The sequence below is a fragment of the Manacus vitellinus genome, unplaced genomic scaffold (genome assembly GCF_001715985.3).
Source record: "Manacus vitellinus isolate BGI_N305 unplaced genomic scaffold, ASM171598v3 scaffold_0_pilon, whole genome shotgun sequence".
Taxonomy (NCBI): Eukaryota; Metazoa; Chordata; class Aves; order Passeriformes; family Pipridae; genus Manacus; species Manacus vitellinus.
This window is the reverse complement of record NW_021938789.1, coordinates 22,776,981-22,798,809: the sequence shown is the minus strand read 5'-3', so window position 1 is coordinate 22,798,809 and position 21,829 is coordinate 22,776,981. Positions and strand designations below refer to the sequence as shown.

The 21,829-nt window shown below is 36.3% G+C and overlaps 1 protein-coding gene across 2 annotated transcripts in view; it reads right to left on the bottom strand.

The window, feature by feature from the left end:
• Window positions 1-570: 570 nt before the first annotated feature.
• The window catches only part of TRMT9B (tRNA methyltransferase 9B (putative)), a 126,698-nt gene continuing 105,439 nt past the window's right edge, over window positions 571-21,829 (bottom strand). For both annotated transcript variants that reach the window (XM_018069479.2, XM_018069474.2), the window contains 3 exons: window positions 11,198-11,352; window positions 8,098-8,271; window positions 571-5,240 (listed from right to left, as the gene is read on the bottom strand). In XM_018069479.2, the coding sequence (XP_017924968.1) occupies window positions 4,168-5,240; window positions 8,098-8,271; window positions 11,198-11,351 (1,401 nt within the window). In that variant the 5' untranslated portion in view covers window position 11,352 and the 3' untranslated portion in view covers window positions 571-4,167. The remainder of the gene's footprint in view (window positions 5,241-8,097; window positions 8,272-11,197; window positions 11,353-21,829) is intronic.

Here is a 21,829-nt window from a genome sequence, read left to right as displayed (position 1 = left end):
GGTTTGGACCAGCAAACTGGAAGATAAAATAACGGGTAGCTGCCAGAATTCATATACTGTAAGAGTAAGAAATGCTGAACTCACAAAGAAGTGTAGTAGTATATATTTAACACTGACACACTTCATTTTTCTGGAGAAATAAAGTAGTGCCAAATCCTGTAGAAGTGCTGAGCAAGAAAGTGGGTAGACCAATACATTCAACACAATGCCAATACTAATACAGACCAACAGCGATATGAATGCAGTCTGATGGAGATATGATGTGGCAGAGAGGACACAGGAGCAGAGCGATTATTTCTACTCAGAACCTACCCAGGCAGTTCACTAACAATATTCTGCCGGTGGAACATACACAACTCTTCACTCAGCATTTTAAACTGTAACTTGTATACAAGTAAGTACCAGAAAAAAATGTGCTAGAATGTTTATGGCTTTTATTTCTCACCTGTGATTTTAAAATTCCTACACGATAAGTTTCGAAAAATATATAGTTGTCACTGGTAGTACTAAAAATTTTACACTTGTTCACTTCTAATAGAAATACTTTCATGTAATAAAAAAGACAAAATGTAATTTACCAAAGTTTGCAATTGTATTAGTTCTGCAAAAATAAGTCTGTTCAATTGTGTATTTTTTTATTGCAATTGTGGTGCCAAGCAATAGGACAAGAGGCAACGGGCAGATACTGACACTCAGGAGGTTCCACCTCAATTAATTTCTAAAAAAAAAAAAGGCATCTTTTCTCATGTAATCAAAATTTCTCCGTGTTCCACTTAGAGCTAGATAAGCAGCTTAGGAGCAATCCTAGCCCACTAAAGTCAGAAGCAGGTTTGTTATCAGCAGAACTGAGATTAAATTATTGCCCACTTGTCAGACAAGCAATGTAAGAACATATTTGCCCTTTGCCTTATAACAGTCAGGTCTTTCAGTCTGGACATTGCTGAAAGTTTTAGCATTTGAGAACAACTGGGTTTTATTTACTTATTCATTAATTTACTATAGACTTCCTAATGGTATGCACACTTCTCTGAGCACATTAACTATGTCTGTAAGCTATTAAAGTCTGGGATCATGTGGATTCTTCTGGAAAGTACATTTGCCTAAGGTGGGCCTCATCAAAAGAAAAACCAGTCAAGAGAGACCTTCATGCTTATAGTGAAGTGATCTGTTTTCTTATGAGATGATAGAGCTGTTACAGATCTAGGCAGCCACTACAAATAGATGGGAGACTGCATACAGGAATAAAGGTTTGCTGTGCAGACCTCACACTCATGACCTCCGCTGACTGATCTCCAGTCTATAAAAATTATGTTACATGGTGCTTATACATCCTCAGAGGAAAACTGAATATTTGGGAGGGAAAAAAAAAAGGCAGTTTACCAAACCTCCCCTCTTCCTCTCCCAGGAATTTATAAGAATAAAATCCAAACCTGTATGAAATGCAACATAATGGCATTAGCTCAGAACAAGAGAAAATCCAATACAGAAATAAGTCATTGTAAAAAGCGTCCCCAAGCAAGAACCTCAAACCAAACAATGCATGGAAAGTTTACAAACACAAAAGCGTTTTAAAGTACCTCAGTAGCTTTGAGGTGACAGCTGTTATTCAAACAGGTGTCAAGCAGCAACAAGTTTTCACTGGATCCTGACACTGATCCCGATTCGGTCTCTTGCAAGGATAGCAAGTCGATATTGTAAAGAGAATGCACACCTTTCTTTTCTCAGTTTCTCCAAATTTCATCAGCCTGCTTGACTACATACTAAATATGCCATAGTCAGATTGCAGAAGTGCAGATAATAGAATCATGATGTTCTTTCTCATAATTAACTAAACCCAGCTGTCAGTTTAGATTAATAATATTTAATAAATATTTTTATATATGTGAGATAGAGTTTCTGTATGCTGGAGTTTAGGGATAAAGTTTCAGAATTGGATACAGGATGATAATAATCTTCCTCTTTCTTAAATACAGCCCAAATTTCAGGAGCACTGAATATCCACTGTCATATCCTATCTGGAAGCAATAGACTTCTCTTCTAAAATCCTCAAACTTCCCCAGAAATTCCCAACAAAAGAGACAGTCACTTGTCTGACACAAGTACGTGTCAAATGAGGTGTGGAGCTAAGCACAATCCATATGGGCTCTGCAATATGCCAGCATGGCTACTTTGGCACAAAGCTTCTAAACCTGGAGCCTGAGAATGCATCAGGTGCTGCCCCCTCAGACAGGAGCAGCTAGACCCAGTGATGTAGGGAATACTGCCAGTTTTCTGAAGTATAGATTATACACACCACCTGAGAGCAATAGCCCCAGGCTGTATTGAAAGTAATAATTAGAGTGGAATAATATTTTAGAAGTCTCAGATTTATGTTTTTTTGGCCATACATTTATTTTCAAAGGCCCATGGGGACCGCAAGTGGTGCAGATCCAGAAAGAATAAAGTATGAGGATCCCAAGGCATAAGGGAGACAAAAATGACTGTTCTATGGACATTGCTCCAGTAAACAAATTTATAATACATTACCATGTGGCAATTTACTGCTGGGAAGCTGCATCAAAAAATACTCAGCACCATCAGGGCTTCCTACTGAACAATCCCAAATCCATCTACTTATGCAGCACAGATTGGAAGAGTTTGGCATTTCACTCCTGTTGCCTTTTATTCAAACCTATTTGCTAAATAATAGGGCAGACATCTTAATTATGTAGGTCTGTTTTGCTGTAACAAAAGGGGTTTGGTTTTGGGTTGTTCAGGGGTTTTTTTTGGGGGGGGGGAGAATCTGTGCAACTCCATTAAAGGTCAATGAAATCACACCAGCTGAAGGTGTGCCCTTCATTGCAACCACTGACTACAAATAAAGCCTAGAAATAGAGTAACTCCGTGCTAACAAGGCAGTTAGCCTACTCTAGCCTGCTTCTTTTGGCAATTTCACTACTGATCTTCTGAAGCCAGGTGTTTTTTATCCACAGCACATATAACTTCACATCCCACTGAGAGGGATGAAATTATTTGAGTGTAAAGAACAATATGAGGGTAATTGCTGCAACCTAGTACAGACTGATAATGATGGGGCACCATGCTCAGTAAAATTTATCTTACAGGGAATGGGAAAGTAACATAAGCAATCTGTTATCATTCAGGTCTCAAAAAGATTCATTTAAAATGCAAAGACAGGAATTTGTATTTTCCGTACAAACTGGGCTTATCCTCTTCTAATCTACATTATTTAACATACAATTTAATATATATTCTCATGTCAGTGAATAAGAACAGTAATATGACAGCTGACCAGATATATACTGGATTTTTATTACTTTTATCTTAGCTTCCCAAGCTTATCAAAAAGATATATGTATCTCAAGTATTTGATATTTTATAACTTTTACATAATACTGATACTCTCACAAATCCCTCTGACTTCTATATACACATAACTAATGAAAAACTACAGCAAAGGAAATTAAGTATTTGTGAGAGTTAACACATAAAACTTAACCTGAGAAACAAATTAAATAATTTTTAAAATAAAAGTCCAAAATACTGTTCAAAATCTGTTCTGTCATTTGCTCTGAAATACAAACCTCAAATGACAGAATATGCAGAGCTTGTTTGGTACATAGTTTTTGCCTATTATCAACTCTACTCCCAACTAAGTAGCACTGGGACCATGCTTGCTCCCAGTTCTGCAGAATGCACTCTACCAGTATATAGTCAAGTACAATTTTAGACATAGTGTCTGTGTCTCATTTACAGGACTTGAAGAACAGGGAGCAATGTGACACACTTTCAGATTTGAAGAACAAAGACTAAACTTTCTACTGAGAGGATATTTCTCATAAAAGATGCCCTGATCCTTGTCTTACAAAAAGGTTTTATTTCTCAATAGAAAAGTATATTTTAAAACACAATTATTTGCTAAAAGCAATATAAAACTCTCCAGTTTTAATTTCATAAAAGTTTAACAAAACATAAATATTTTTTACCACTTATATTCCTATATATAGACCTTGCATTAACTAATTAAATAGTCAGAAAAATAACAAATCACAAATAAATGGCACACAACTACAAGGTTCAAATTCCATGTCACACTGCACAATCACAGTAAAACAACGAGCAGCTTAAAATCCTCAGTCACTGGATTCTGCTTTGATCTCTTTACAGTTATGTTCCTCTTCTTTCTGCAATAATGCACCAGTTTCCATGGTCATAGCAGGAAGAAAGTATCTGAAGCTCAGGTACGTTCTCTTCTACCAGAGAACACAGCTCCCCTTCCCGAAAAACGTGGTAATAACGCATGAAGGCCTTTGTATCCAACACGGCATCAGTTTGGTCCCCAACAGACACTGCTGAATCCAAAGCTGAGTCAGTGGAGTCAGTTGTTGAAGTTCTTTTGAAAAGCTTGTTGGCATCAGACTTACCAGCACCATCTTTATTACAACCACAGCTGCAGTCCCTGTCTTCCACTGAGCCATTTTTAAATGAAGCTTTGTCATCCTTGCTCTGAGCTACATTTTGGTGTCCTCCATTTAAACTTAAATCCTTCAGTGCATCTGTGGCTGGAGACCACTGTGGTTTTTTGAGAGACAGGCTTTCCACGAACACATCATCATCATCTAAACTTTGTTCTTTTAACAGTGCCCTGTGGTGACCTAAATCCAAACTGCAGTGTCTTGAATGCTGAATGGGTACAGTGCTGTTTGCCCACACCCCTTCATGTTTCAGGTCAGTACTGTTTGCCCATACTCCTTCCTGTTTCAGGTGCCTCATTTTATCACTTTGCTTTCTCAGGGCTGATTCATCAAGGGATCTGGAGAAAAACCATGAGCGGAAAGATCTTCCTAGAGCACTGTAAAACCTGTTTTCTTCTTCAGAAATTTTCATGCAGCAGGCTCTGGGTAAGCAATGGCCCATATTGTGGGAATGTTTTGAATCAGTTTCTGGCTGCAAATTGGTTTGGTAGCTGCACTCAGAGATGATGAGCTGTGCAGGGTGTATGTCTTGGCCTTTTGCAGTATGCACAAACTCACCCTTATCTCCAGATTGATTTGATTCTGAAAAATGGCGTGAGCACAAGGCCTTGTTCCATGGAACAAATACATCTTGTTTCTCAAAGTGACGATTCTTTTGTTCCATAGCCCAAACATAAATCATTATCTGGCCTCCAGGTATCAATACCCTTGCCATTTCCTTTATTGCTTTGATTCTTCTTTGTTTAGTTGAGAAATGATGTATCACTGTGAAAAAAAGAAATTTATCGGATATCAGTAAGGACAGGGCATTTTTGTCTTCAACCTGTTCCACATTTAATCATTTTAGCTCCTCATTCCACATATCACTTGCTGCAAGTCAGCAACAGCGCTGAATTTATTGGTACTACAATGCAAGTTTACCACAGAATGCTCTCTTTTACAATTATGTTCAATGGATAAAAATAGGAAAATCCCAAAGAAGGAAATTAAACTCATCCCAAAATAGGGATTCAAGAAAACTCAGGCACATAAGGTAGAGGTTTGTGATTCTCTGCATCTAAAAAAGGTCATAACACTACTAGCTTTCACTTAAATGCCTGGCCTTTAGGTGAGTTAGGTAGTATCAAGTTTGACTTTAGTTTCTGGCACACTTTTCAGACTTACCTTACTTACCTTTCTTACCTTGAAAATAGAAAATCTTTTCACCATGTAATAAATACAGCAAAATGTAATATCAGTAAAAAGATACTTTGTACTTTTATATCAGCATACTTTCAAAGAGCTAGTGAGAAAATTTAGACAAATATTTCCATTGTTTTAATTTTGTAAAATTAGATTTCAGTTTTGTAAAAAAGAATGTCTACATTGCATGTCTGAGCATGATGATTTTTTTACATTATGTTACGCTATTAAAAATAAAAAGTCAAATTCAAAATAAAACTATTGATCACTTTATTTGGATTTTCCTTCCAGGATAATTTCCACATTTTCAGGTTTCACTCTAATGTGAAATGAAGCTATATTTCAAGATTTCTACATTATTTCTATCTTCCTATTCACCTGGAATAGGAAGGAGACATTCTTAACAGTCAGAGAATAGCTAAGACAACTATTTTCTCTCTAAAGACAACTATTTTCTCTCTAAACTCTCAGAAGCATTAATTTGTACTGCGCTTGGACACATTGGTCATGCTGTTCTATATGTCATGAGTATTAGATTTGATTCAATCAATGATGTAAAGAGGACTGATTCCATAGTTTGTTTCAAGTAGAGTTGGAGAGCCACTTCTATGTGCAAAACATTCAACATACCCATGTAACAGCATATAATAATAGTATATGTTCTTAGCTGAAGACATCTCCATACATTCAGAAAATTTAGATTATCTTTATATGTGCCGCTTGACAGTACTCAATTCTACTAGTGGAAAAGAAATAGTGTTATTTCAACATTGCAGTTATGAACAGTGGGTCCAAGTAGCCCTGTCTTTATTCAAAACTCATTAAATTACCAAGGGGAAAAAATATAGCTTTATTACCACAAGCCAAGAAAAGCATTCTTGGCAATTGATATTAACTAGGCTCTCACAAGCTGCTGAGAACACAAAATAGCCAATTCTGAGAAGGGTTGCCCGTGGTCATTGTTTGTTTCCAGGTACTCCTCACTCTGGTCATTTTTTTCTCGAGTTTTGAAAAAAAAGTTTAAAAAATTCAATTGCTTGCACAGTGTGGGAAGAAAGAAACTGATCTGTTCTCTCATACTGAAGTTAGGCCATATGTCACTACAGATCCTCCTGCAAAATTTTATCAAAACTGACAGAGATAGCATAAGCACACAAGCTTAGTTTACCAGAAAGAAGTGTCAATCAACCAACAGAATCTGTGCAAGATCTATCTGAGCAATTAATTTAATGGTTTAAATATTCTTCCTGGTTAAAATCATAGAATCACTTTGATGGTTCTGCAGAAAAAGAAATCCTATAAACATTATTATACCAGCAAAGCCAATAAGTGTACTTGATTACATACATAAATACTTGTTTTTCTCTCTGATGGGATGAAAACCGTTTTATTTAGAATTAGATGGACACAGGCATACCATGTCTCTGTTCAAGAGGGGTTAAAATCTATTATTGTTAAATGCACTGAAATAGCATGTGAACTTTTAAACTTGTCAGGCTTATAACTGATATAAACACTAGATAGGTATGCTATCCTTCAAAGTCAGCTGATATGATAGCCCTGAAAATATGCTACAAGACCTAAAATTTGGGGAGGGCTCACTGGTTAACTAGCCAACATGAAAGCAAAGTAATATCACTACTGCTTGCATACTAGTCACTGTTCCTTTCCACCTGCATATGTGAAAAATAAATTTTAAAATACATTTCTATCACATTGCAAATAGTTTGTTGACTGCTATCAATAATAATTATCATACCTTATATTTTTGCTGATACATTGAAAAACCCTAAAAGAAGTTCAAACAAGAGTACAGCTAAAAACACAGACTGTAATTGGGTAATCTATTTTTCCTCTACACTTTGCAATTTATACTTCTCAAATTATGAGTAATATTTTCAAAAAGAGAGGTCAGAGGAGTTAAGATGCTGAGATGCTTCACTTATTTAAGAAAAAAGTGCTTGTATGGCTCTAAGTTCTTATTTCATGAACAAGAGAAATCGGAATTCATAACACATAATAGTTAACATGAGTTCCAAGTTCTGCTACAGAGAAAGCTTTTATTTCAATGCATTTGCTGATTAAAACAGAACCTATGGAGGAACCAAGAGTTTATCTTGACCACCTAATCTGTTTAAACTGCAAGCAGCCATGTTTATATTAGTTTTCACTTGTTTAAAATGCATGCTGGAAGGAAATCTTTTCTCCACAGGGTGAACAAGACCACATATAAACAAACAAATGATCCACATACTCTTCAGCCAACAGCGCCTCTATGCAATGGAATTTTTTTTTCATGTTTACTACATTCATTTCAGTTATATTTGCTGTGACTCTAAAAGAACTGTTTCAAAACAACTGAAATTAAGCCACGTGGAAAGAGAAGAACCCTCAGAATTTCTCATTTGCTGTGGGCCAGAATGCATGTATGTTGTCTTACCTCCAATGGAAATGACTGCATTGAAGCACTGGTCCCTAAAGGGAAGGTTAAGGTTGTCACACACCAGAACTTCATCATCTTTCTTCCTTGCAATCTCTACCAATGCTTCACAGTAGTCACAGCCAAGATTATACACTTGACTGTTGACACTGAGATACTTTCCAGTTCCACAACCTAAAGAAAAGAATACTAGATCAGAAGTCCTATATTCCAAACATTTGCTATCCCTCCCAAAGCAGGGAAAATAATGTGAGGGCTTTCCTAATCCTAAGGTTTCCTAGAAAACAAAATGAGGGCTTGTGCCTACTGGCCTAACTGCTGCAGAATTCATTTGGACTGTTTGAAATTATATGTTCACACCATTAGGATTGTAACAGTATCAACATCACCAACAAAAATACTCATTACACAGCCCTGTATAATAGCAGGCTATTTGTATTTCTGTGGGGAATTAAGGATAAGTTCAGGTGGGAGGAGGAGGCAGTAGTCCTCTGTGGCCTCTGTGGCCACTATTGCACATCTTAGAGAAACAAAACAACCATGCTGCTTCACACTGAGCCTTTATATAGCCTCATATCCTGCTTCCAACAACGAGCAGAAATGGATGTCCGGGAGAGGGTAAGAAAAAGGTAAGCATTATGGCCCTTTTCCTCAATACCATTCCAGCTTCCAGTTACTTTCTGTTCAGGGGATTTCCTGAAGCCAGTGTGTTTCGTTTTCTTAGTGACCTGTAATAGATCTCTTTCCAAGTCCTTCCCTACGCTTTGCTAAACCTCACAAAGTACCTCTCCAGTGCATCTCATTTCTCTCCAAGAAGTCCTAAACCACAGATGCCACTGACACAAGTCAGAAAGGAAAATTTTAACTTCAGATGTAGACTTGAAAAATAACCGTAAATCATAAAAATTCCCGCCATGTTGCAGGCACATCCTCTTTCTGTCTTTGCGCCAATGCATTTTAACACATGCAAATGTAATGAACTGTTCTAGAATGTCTTCCACCTAAAAGTCTGTCTTCTCAAGGACTGTGCTGTACTAAATGGAAATCTTGCAGAGTGTTTCTCAGTGCCGTATGCTTAACAGGCACTTTTCAAAATTGTATTAGGAATTATTCACTGCAGTTCTAGATCAGCAGTGAAGAATAATTTCTGAAAGTTGACAGCCAAGCAATGGGGTAGCAGCCTGGCAAAGAGAATCATCTCAGTATTGGAAATTCAATTTAAAGGTCTGGAGTTATCTTTAGAAACATCACTGTTTCTTGCAGCACTGCTGCTCTCAGTGATGTTAATGTGCACCATTATCTAGAGAGACAGCACAGGAATTGTTGTGGAACAGAACAACACTTCAGTGGTGAAAAAGAGCATATTTCTAAGCTAAAAGCAAGTGCTATTTTTTGAAGTAACATTTGAGATAAATGGAAAACATTAATATTGCTAATGAAGTTCAAGAAATATATGCAATAAAACATGAAGCCTGGCATGTTAGTTAGAAAACTAAGTTAGTTTTAAAAATTTGTATAAAGTATTATTCATTACCATGTTTGCACAGGAACATATTTATTCAACCATACATTAATTTAGAAGATTCAGTTGCTTAATACATGGATTTTGGTAAAGTGCTTTTTAATCACGGGGAGTTTTCAGAAGTGGAGGGTCCTCCCTGGAATGAAACTAAATAGTCTTAATAATCCCAGTATTCTAAAAATCTGCATTTGCCAGAGATTCACTTTTGAATGAATCATCAGGAGGGTGAATTCCTTCATGAAGCTAACAATGGCCAAGCTATTGTCATTTATTTTGCTGAATGAAAAATAATAAGGCAATTAGACAAGATGATATTTTAATAAAAGGTGGTATTAAACTGAAAAGGAAATTATCAGTTTAAGATCTCATTTTGAAAATTTTAGTGCTTCTTTAGTGACACTCCTCCCTGAATACATACTAAAAATAAACACAATAGTCAGATTCCTGTAGATGTTAATAAACCTCATAAAAGGAGATACCTTGTGTCCTTGTGTGCCTTAATGGGAATATTCTTATTGGCAACTATAAGCATCTACCTTCTCTCCAGATGAGGCTGTTAACAGGGTGACCTTATGCTTTCAGCAATCACCGTGATACCTGCTGATAAAGCCTCAAAGAACTTCAGCTAAGCTTCAAATGACTTCTATTGAGATGACAACAATTTTGGCTGAGAAATATCAGTTTCAGCTGACTGTTGAATGAGTGTATGCCACAAGGATATTTCCTGAGATTATTAGTGAAAATGGTGTAGACATATAAAAATAGCTACAGTAGCAGGAGAACTACATATTACCTATTGATTATGGTCTAAAGCTTACGCAAATAAGACAGATACATATTTTATTGAGTACACTTGTTAAACCTTGCTGTGTAAAAGTATTTTGTTAGTTTAAACAGTGAGGAAAAATACAACGGAGCAAAAGAGCATCTGTTTTGCAATGATGTGCTGTATAGGACCGAAGTCATAACTCATGGAAAGGAAACACTCCAGCACCTGGAAACCCCTAAAAAGTCTCTAGGAGAAACAGAAAATCAAGGTATAAATCAAACATGTAGGGAAGACAGCACCATAGAAAGAAAACAAGGTTTTCGTGTCTGTATTTAGGATCATAGGGAGATTCTGAGATCATAGCTTTTTTTAAATATTTTTAGTAGAAATCACATTAGAAGATTTCTCTTAATATAAAGCCTTGCTGGGAGGAGCTTTAGAACAAATGAAAAGCAATAAACTGCAGACCAGTAGTACATAAACCAAGAGATCTTAAGAAACTGAAATATGAAATAATTAGCTATTAACATAATTTTTTTTAAAGGGCTCCAGGGGAATGACAGATCATTAAGACTATGGGGAAACTGATAAATTAAGGCTTAGCTCAGCAAAAATTATTAACTGTCTACCTGATACACTGCCAAAAAATTTAAACAAGTGGTATATGGCATCTAGTAGGGGTTTAAAAACAATTTAAAACCAAATCTAAACAAGTTTTAAAAGCAGTTGATCTGAAGGTACATATGATTAACATATAAACAAATAAAGCTTACAAACAATCTTTCATGCCATCTGAAAGAACGGCTTACCAATATCAACAACAAGACTGCCAGGCTTTTGTTCCAGCAGGAAGTTCCGAACACGAGGCCATGCTTTGCTCTGCAGATCACTAAAGTAGGCAGCTGTATTTTCATATACACTGTGCACATGCTGCTTTTCTAGCTGGGTAGCCTCATGTTCCATCCTGAAAACATAATGAAGATTATGCACAACAAAACTGTTGCAGCATACATTTTACGTTTTATAGGCATGCATAATTCAGGATCTTGTAAGGATCTGATTTTATTTCATGGAAGTCAAGAAAAAAATGTGAATGTATCCTCTTGCTTGAGCATGGTATAACTGCACGTGCCTATTCAATCATATGCACATTCTCAAGTTCACCAAAAGCTTATTTGGCGCAAAAGGGAGCCTGTATTCAGCAGAAGTACAGAATGATTCTAGAATCACAGAATCATTTTGGTAGGAAAGACCTTTATGATCATCAGTCCAACCAATTAAGAACAGGATGCTACAACCCAACTTTTCATTTGTTGCTAATGTGAGTAGGTTGGCAAACTATTAGTGTGTTACCTGAAATATAGCCTGGTCCCTGAAACCAAAGCCCCCAAATCACACATAAATTATCTGTGGTTTATCAACCCTCTAGAAGTGATTAATTGGCTAAAATTTTTCAGCAACAAAACAAGGATTTCCCTACTCCCACTCCACTATCTTAATTCCTTAGCAAAGTACTTTATTTTAGTGATTCATTTGAAAAGTAGTATCTTCTTAAATGTTTAATATTACTTCTAAGCTCATATAAAACAAGTGGATACAGATACTGAATCCTCTCATACAGAATCTTACATCTTCCTTAATATATCCCCTCATTCAAGTACCAACCAGGTCAGGCTTTAACATCTGATGAAGGTTGATGGGATTACATTTCAAAGTGCTAAGACATTCTTCAAACTAATTCAAACTACCTGTTTATTTGGGAAATATTCCTTCCCATTATTAAAACAGGATTTATTCAATTGTCCAACTACTCAACAGAGATGAAAGCCTGTTTGCAAATTTATTACAAGAAACTAAGCAATATTATCAAGATGAAATTATAAAAGTAAATCCTTTGACTTCATTCGAAAATGTCAAAAGCAAAGACTTTAATGTGCTTTTCTTGATTTTCAAATAATATAGATTTTGGAATCATAATAAAAAGGTTTCTTTCCGTCTCTTTAACTATTGAAATATATTATTACGATAAAATAGATGACAATATATGAGAAAAGATGAGCTATGTGAGAAAAAAATTAATTATTTAAAAATATAATAAATAATGTGAGCTCTCCAAAACACGTCCTACAAACATTATCTTTCTAATTTTAAAAATGGGAGTTAATCTCAGTGATTGAAAACCAATTAACATAGTTCAAATTAAGTGTGTGAATGCTAACAGAATAGTACGTAAGACAATCCGTTTCACTGGTTTTATATACTCTGCTATGTAAGGGGTTGGGCCAAATTGTTAACAATTGTCACAGTCTGTTCTGACTCTAGTATCTATAAATATCGCTCTTCAGAACATTTATGTTGAATTTTTTCACAATCTTTACTTTCTTTTTTCTCCACAATCCACAATTTTCTTTTATAATGCGCTAACTCTCCTTTTACCAAGTGAATATACATAAAAATTAAATTCAATAACAGTATAGTACATTCCTAATAGACACATTTTCAGTGTCATTGAAGCGTGTAAAACTAACAGACTGAACACCAGAAGTAGACAGGATTGCAACACAGACTTCTAATTATATTACATGTGCCAGAAGTTACTCAATCAGAACTTTTTCCAGAATGCCATTTCAAGTCATGTTGTCAAATAGAATGGGTTAGTTGCAGTGATTTCAAATAAGTATTCCTTACAGTCAAAAGCCCACTCTTTTTTTCTTATTTGACCCTTAAATAAAACAAATTGAGTGTTTCATGTCTCCAGCTATCTGCCTTCTCTGCTTCAAAAAATACTCTATTTTGTTGTTCAACTGCCTAGGAATCCTCTCTATATAAGTAGTAATTCCAAAGACTAATAATCATTTCTTTTCTTTTGTTGTCTGATAAGCTCCTTGCTCTAGTTTACATTTCATGTTTAGTTACTACATGGTTCAGTGCATCTGAGTGCTTTCTTTTATTTTTGCACTTGAAGCTTTTTGTTCAATCTTTGCAGTTCTTAAAACAGAAAAAGGAGAATGTTTTCAACCATTCATACAGCATTTCAAATGTTCTCTGAACTGAAGGTTAATTTGACTATTTTAGATAAACAAAAGAGCCAACTTGGACTTGACTTAGAAGATGGCAAGAATTTTCCCACTGATATAATGTTATGTTATACTTTTCCTAAAATGTCTTCATTGAATTCTTATGCAGGCTTAGTTTCCTATTGAATCACAAGAACATTAAGTTTTTCCTTTAACTTTCTCATTCACTGGGACCGGCACTGAATCTTCTGCTACAAGGAGCATGCTGGAGACTTCCACCTATTACAACACTGCATAAGAGGTTATTATTTTTACATATACTTAATAAATATTGCCAAGAAAATAATTTGGTTATAATCTTAGAATAACAGTAATATACTAAAATACAAAATGCACCATTTTGTAACATTTTCCATTCCTGATGATGGTTTATATTTTGCAGTTAATTAAGACACATGTGGAAATTAGACTTGCCAGTTTGACTTTCAGTCAAGATCCATAACACTATTGGGTTTTACTTTACAGCATGGCAGGGAAATATCCTAGCAATTAACCTCTTCATTTCAATGTTTACAGAAGGCAAGAAATTTGTGTCATCTGCCCAGACCTGCAGCTGTACCACTTTCACACAAGTCTACAGTCACCAAAAAAACCCAGAAACCTAGACCCATGTAACTTAACAAGCCAATCTCAATGCCTCTATTTCTTTTTCTAAACAAAAACAACCATTACAACTTCTTTGCCTTGAAAGTACCAGACAGTGCCTCCGTTGCACATGAATTGTAGAAAATGTTCATTTCATCCAACTTCTGGGTTGTAACTTCTAGGATAATTAGAAAGTCAGTTTTGCAAAGTAGGTAATGAAAATCCAAGGTACCCAGAAATCCCACTGCTTCAGCATCTGCTCCAGTTCTCATTTAAGCTACCCAGAAATTGTTTGGTAAGACCAGCAAAGAGGAGCAGAAGGTGGTAGTTATGGGCACACATTCCCCATGCTCAATTCTTCTCTTGCCCTTATGCTCCTGTCAAAGAGCTCACATAGAGACGTGGAGCAGAGTAGGGTGTGTGCAGTAAATTGGCACCCAGCTGTTCAGTCACTGCAGCAAGTCTTGCCAAGTCCCCAAAACATGAATGCAGCTCAACAAATGCCAGCCTCCTGCAAACAAGGAGTTTGGAAAAAAACTGAAGAGCAGCATTCTCTTCCCTTTCAGTGCTTCCTGGTTATCATGATTCGTTCAAGAGACTACAACAGGCCCTTGTTGCAGCTGATCTATTAAATGAGAAAACTGGATGAAAATTGCAGTGTCATTTCTGCTGAATTTGTGGGGAAATGGATCACCAGTCTGTCACATGTGACTGTGGTACATGAACAAACTGTTTGAAAGTTAGTAGGCTATAGTCCATTCACTCTTTCCTACACTGCCGTAAAAAAACATATATATATATAAACTGAAATGTAGCAGCTTCCCAGGAGGTAAAAGAAACTGTACAAACATAATACATATTTTCATAGCTATGTATCTCTCTGAAAGTTCTCTGACTCTGAGGTAATCTAATTTCTTCCTTTTCTATTAACATTTTGCAACCTTTAAGATAACTAACTTTTCAAGGATATTGCTTTAATAAAAGTCATGTTGCTTGGATATTTTCTATCACCACCAAATACATTTAAGCAAGCGACCTTGAAAAGAAGACAACCAAAATTAATAACCCCCATTTCCAACATTTTTAAAAAATCAGGTTTGGTTTTCTGGTTTTTTTGGGGGGGGAGGGAGAGTGTGTTCAGACTTTTTTTTGTTGGTTTTGAAAGTGTCTAATTTACAATTTTCACTAACTGTGTTAAATACTTTATCCTCAAGAGGACAAATTATTTGTTGGCTCCCAGATGCCTGACACTGAAGCAGAGGAGGTAGAGTTCTGTCCAAAATCTCTGCCTCTACCACAGTCTACCTCTGCAGTTCTGAATCCCTTACAGTCCTCCTCATTTACCTCAAATTATCCCCTCTCAGTCACCTATGATTTTTATCTTCCATCTTCTTTTCATCTTTTCCATCTTCCTCCATCTACCTCAGCATGTGCTATGTCAGCACGACTATTTTAATCTGATGTTTAATACTGTGAAGTCTTGACCTGGCTCATGTTCAGTTCCTCCTTGCCTCTATTTCCAGGCCAAACGCAATACCTGGAATATGTTGGAAAGGTTTTGTCAATGGCCTTTTGGAAGCACCCTGTGATTTTCAGAGTAGTCATCAAATCTTGCGTGGCTCCTATTTGTCTTGAAATCAATTGCTCTTGATTAATTTCAGCCACAGGCTTTCCTTATCTTCTTTCTTGCAACTGCCAATTTTCTCTAACCCTTTGATGAGCAGCAGGAATTCACTCAACTTAGTGAGTCAGATGTACAAGACTTCAGCCTATTAATGAGGGCCCCTCTTAGTTACACTCTTCACACACTGATGGGAATTCTTAATATCATTTTGGATAAGGACCCCTGCTTCAAAGATCTAGGAAATTCAGCTCAGTTGTGTCTCTCTTTGTTGCCACAGCAACATAAATCTGGATTACGCATGCAACTCCAGCTATGGATGCAATAACCTAATTAATCGCTGGCCTTAAATAAAACAGTATAAACCACGAGGGCCAAGTCTACATCAATACCCTGCTCTCAGCAATAACATGTGCACCTATACCATGTACTCCTAATTAAAAGTGGGGCAGTCCAATTTGCATTCTCTCCCTTCATCTGCAGAACAGGAAGAACTACCTATTCAATGAGAAATGCTTCCAGTTTACTTTCCAGACTTACCAGTCTTTTCATTCAAATGGAAGTAGATATGGAAAACTAGGTGTACAGCCCTAATAGTCACCTACAAATCACAGTATTTTTTTCCACACGAGGACAAAAATCCAATTCATGTCCAACAGCAAAACCTCACTGCAGCCCTTCCCAAAAACAAACCCAAGATTTCTTTATCAGAAGGAGTGATTTCATTAGTGTTGGTAACAACTTGGTCTACGCTGATATATTAAATGGCTTCCAATATGAACCATTTCGCTACACAGAACAGTTATATTAGTAAATAAAGGATAATGAAACAAAATAATAGGAATGCTGCCATGAATAGTTAAATTAGCTGCAATGAAAGTTTAGCAAGAGGATACAAAAGGGGATGATTTGCTTACATAAGGCTGACAACTCTGGTAATTAATTTCAACCATGCGTGAACCTTATCATCCCATTAAAATGGGATCAGAATGCCTGAAATCAGAGCAAGGAGAACTCCATGCAGCATATCTAAAACCTTTCTGAGCAAGAAGTACTGATTCAACACCCTTCCTCCAGTAAAATTTCGGAAAATAAAGACCTGGGACACGTTTGACAAGAACCAGTGTTAGTTGAGACACTCACTCTGAAACAAGCATTTTAAAGTAATTTCCTTCACTGAAATAAAGACACTATCACTCTATTTTTTCTTACTAAAAAGAGATGGAACCTTATCCTAATGAAACATTGAAAGGACTGCAAGATCTCTTGCAAAATCTTGGGAAAAAAAAGATAATGGTTCAAGCTCTTGTTACTCAAAATTGCAAACATTCACTGTCACATTCATTTTTTTTAGCTTTATTTTCCAGTTCAGACAAAATCTAGTACTATTCACTGCATATTCTTGGATCAGTTAATCATTTAATATTCCCCTTGCTGTTGTACATTTAGAGTCATGGTCTATGTAGCTGAAATGCTGCACCGTAAACATTTATTTCCGTTTAGTACATAAGATTCATTTCATTAGATTTATTTCATTAAGTACATCAACTCAATTCTGTAGATAGGTAACATTCTGCTAAATGACAATGCAAAAACATGGACCCTTGGCCATCAAAAAACCCTGAAAGGAGGAGCATGCTCATGCAGAAGTTTCACAATCCCTCCAACTGTGTTCATCTTTACTATCACATCAAAACTCACAAATCAGCTCCCAGAAGACAGTCTCTTCCTACCAGAGTCCCACAGAGTCAAAAATCCATGGTGCTAGATGTGCACTGATGTGCATCTTCAGATCCTGCACAGAAACACTCTGTACAGACATCAGAGAAGAAGGGAGGGCTAGGAAAAATTTGGCCTATTAAGCAGGAAGGAAAATCCAATAATAAGTGGTGCTGAGAACAGAAAGTGTTTAGGTTCTTCTTCTTCACTGTTCATGTTAATTGGCACCACATGTTACTATATCAGTGATAAAGGGACAAGAACTTAGGTAAAGAATAGGTTGGGGCTTTTAAAATAAGTTAAGGGTTTTCAAAACGACTAGGCTTATAACCAGTACTTAAGTAATTGATTGCACTGGCCTCAGATTAGCCAGTCTCAGAGCCATAAGAAATTAGTTTTGAGAAACCATGGGCAGCATGTACAATCCCTGGTCTTATGATATTCTAGTAAACAAATTAGGGACAGTTGGTTTAGATGAAATACAGTAGAAAGTTTGGTACCATTTGGAAGAGGATATTTAGTTTGTAGTTACCAAAATTCACTATCACACTGGAAGGATACCCTGAGCAAGGATATGCTTTGGACACTCCTCAATAATTTCTTTGTATGATGGATTAGAGAGTAGGATTATACCTACAGATGGACCAAACCATCAGAGTTCAAATGCACTGGATAATGGTATCAGAATTCAAGTGTTTAAACAGATCAAAAGAGAAAAAAGCAAAGCATTACTTTTAGATAAGAATAACCAACATCACAAAGACTGAAGGAGGCAGGATGGGATGACTGGCAGCAGTTCTACATAGAGAAGTGGATCTGGGTGCTATAACATTTCACAGATTTGACACCATACATGCTATGGTGTTATGGTGGTTTTTGCAATATACTGTTGCAGGAAAAAAAAAAGGATCAGCACACAGAAACAGGGCAGATCCTTGCAAGTTACATAAAACTGTTGTTCTCCTACAGTCAGCACTGTTGGCGTATCAGTTTGAGCATTATGTTCAATTTCAAGCAGGAATATTACAGAAAAGAACAATTTATCAGATTGTGTATCTCTAAGAGATCAGAAATCAAGTAAACCTGTGGGAAAGAAATATGTTTCAAAATGTTTGTCCAGGATGAGAGAGGACCATCTCCTCATACAAGAAGGGCTGCAGCAAAGTGGGAGGGAAAAACTTGTTTTCCAAAACTGAAGGGTAGACAAAAGATAGTAGGCTTAAACTACTGCAAGGAAGATAGACATAAGGCATTTTAAACATAAGAAGAAGGACAGAAAAGCACTGAAAATTACTGTAGACTTGTCTCAATGGGATCTTAAAAACATAAGTCAGTTAAGCACCTGTCAGGAAATACTCTGTGCCCTGCATCAGTATCGCAAAGCCTCTGGCCATGTCCCCCCTACCCATACACTTTAAATGCAGCTATTTTCCTTCCTTGGTCACTGTATCTCTCAAATATTTGTAAACAGTTATCTTGTCTTCTCTCCTTATTTACCAGCAGTTAAGCAAGCATTAAATATTTAGTAATTTTCATCCTCCCTGATGAATCAGTCAAGGTGGTCTTTTACAAAGTATTGTTGTCATTCTCTGTATCCTCTCCATATGTCTTCATTCTTCATGCCAAAATATATTCACAGGAATACTTGATTCCTGAATGTCATCCTACAGTTCTGGAATTATAGTTTTCTAAATTTCTTCTGTTTCTTCAGACTCAGGGTTTGCATTTAGAGTATTATTTTCAATTGGATTAGTTTTAATTTATGCAGTATAATTCTTCTTTTTTTTTTTCCACTCATTTTTGTTGGTGCTTATGTGGTACTTCATCTAATATACAAAGCCTTCCCAATTAAAACATTTTACAAACTGACTTAGGTAAGACATTCAATTACTTGAAAACACATCTTCTGCTGAAATCTTAGTGACAGAAAGATAAGCAGTACATTATCAAGTAGAATCCCAAATTGAGGCTATTAATGGTTACCTTTGATCCCAAGATGAAACATAAAATGTTGCAGAATCAATTACAGTAATTACAGAACTACTAAGTGGTTTCTCTTGGTACATCTCATAAACTACTCTTGATTATCACAAGCTTATTACATCTGAACATATAATTTCCTATCTTAAAATATTCATATACAAATGTATTCAGTGTTCAGCATACTCACCAAACACAGTTTCAAAAGAAGGACAGATCTTGTGGCAGTGTTAGGTATTAAATTAACCTAAGTAGATCACCACCAGAATGAGAGCAAAGACAGTATTACATTTTTGTTATCCTACAAAACTAAAAAATCTGACAGATAAGCTTTTTTTTTTTAATTGTTAGTTACAGGAAGTCATGTATTTACATTTGGTTTCTTGAAAAAGTAAAGGTGTCTCATATGTCTTTGAGGCTAGTGCTCAAAGACAAAAGGTTATCTTAAGCACTCTAACAGTAATTGGGTGCTTACGTAGCTGACAAAGGCTTCTGCAGATACAAAAGTAATCCTATCAGGATTCAGAGTAGACACAGAAAAACTGCATTATGTTGTCACTAAAAGGTTGAGGTGTAACCCTCCATGAAGTGCCTGGCCACTGTCACCGACACAGGTTCTTCCAGTTGTAGCTGTAGTAGACTAAGCAGTGTGAAGGCCTAGTGGTCCTGTAGTCAAAATCCCTAGAAAGGATCCTTGGTGTTTATAAATCACCAGAGCTTCATTGAAAGACTGTTTCATTTTAAATGCTTTGTAGTATGAGTGATACCTTTTTACATAACTTGGTATTTCTAAGCCTTCTATTTTAAGGCTAAGAAAGGACTTCACACAATGCAATTTTTCCTGATCAGCATGGAAAGGAAAAGCTCTCTGAGGGAGCTGAAATTTCATTTAAACACTACTAAAGTTCTCCATTTGGAAAATATTTATTTACTGTGGCCTTTTTAGGTATATTTTCTTTTCCTTAAAATCAGTGTTTTCCAGGAAACTATTGTATGATGGGGAACAAGAGTTGACGCCTACAAAAATCATTATCTGGAGCATCAAAATAAATATTTTCTTAGAAGAAATTTGGGCCACAAGTAGTTAATTTTTCCAAAATTACTGCATGCTAATATTTTCTTCAAAATGGAATATTTTTCAACAGTAAACCACAAACCAAGTTATACAATGCCTTTGGTCCAGCTGTGTTCTTTTGAAATTTTTCTGAGGAAAAAATAAGGCAGGATTCAGTGTCATATGAGTTTTAGTCAGCTACATAAAGCCTGGCTATGACAGAAGTATTTATCTTATTTTTTAATAGTTAGACTTTTTTCTCCCAGTAATTCAGTTGATATTTCTGCTTCCATTTATGAAGATACATACATAATTTTTGAAGTCCCAGTGTCTTTACTCTTAAGCAATTTTAAACCAAAGGACTTTGTTTTTTCATTCTAAAATTATTTTATAAGCATATGGAAGTCTAAAGTATTTTTTCAATCTCTCTAATCTTCATAAATCTAAGTGACATGTGGCCCTCAAGACATGGTTTTCTGGCACACAGGATCATCCCGTCTCTATTACTACCTATAAACTGACCCACATATACCCTGGTACTGCAAAGACATGAACATCTGCTGTAAACCATCTTACCAACCTCAGGTAGCCTATTAATAATAACTTAAGGCAGGAATTTGCACATAACATTTTTCAAGACCAAGTCTTATACTGTTTGTACTGTCCCATATTCTGATTCATCCATCCAGAACGGACAGTAGAATACCTGCAAACCTGAGTGCGTGGGAAGTGTTTATCCCTTGATGCAGGGCTGATTTCCAACTCTGTTCAACGACATGGTCTATAAGAAGCATATATTACTGAAACAAATATATACTCAAATAAATATACTGATGTACTAGACTGAAAACAAATTACTAAAACTAAGCGAACTCCCTCCCTGGGGTCCATTATGGGGCACTAAAAAGTCCTAAGAGGACCAGTTCTGTTGCTCATAAAGAGGCTGCTGAATGTTTTTCTTATCTCTTCTCGAGTTTCATGCACAAAATCATAAACTCCAGCAGCACGCTTCACCTGAACAACTATATCAGCAGGGAATGTCATCCTGTGCACTACATCAACACAGCAGGGCTGCTGAAGTAATTCTGCCAGAAATTCTTTGCAAAAGAAAAGGAGCGGGCAAGCTGACTCCCTGAGGTCTGGCTGCTCCCACTGACGTTCAGTGGGAATGAAAATCCCTTTACAAACATTCATTAAGCAGCGAACACTCTGCAACGCTGAGGGCTCTATGGGGAGGCAGTACTTCGGTATTTCGAATTTTCTAGGAAAGGAAAAAAAATAATTATAAACTATTATGGCTTAGGATTGCTCCAGGTCATTGGTTAAGACTGTTTGCCAATGCACAGCGCCTACTTCATTTTTAATTAATCGGCGACCACGGAGAAACTTACTATTTGTCTTGCAA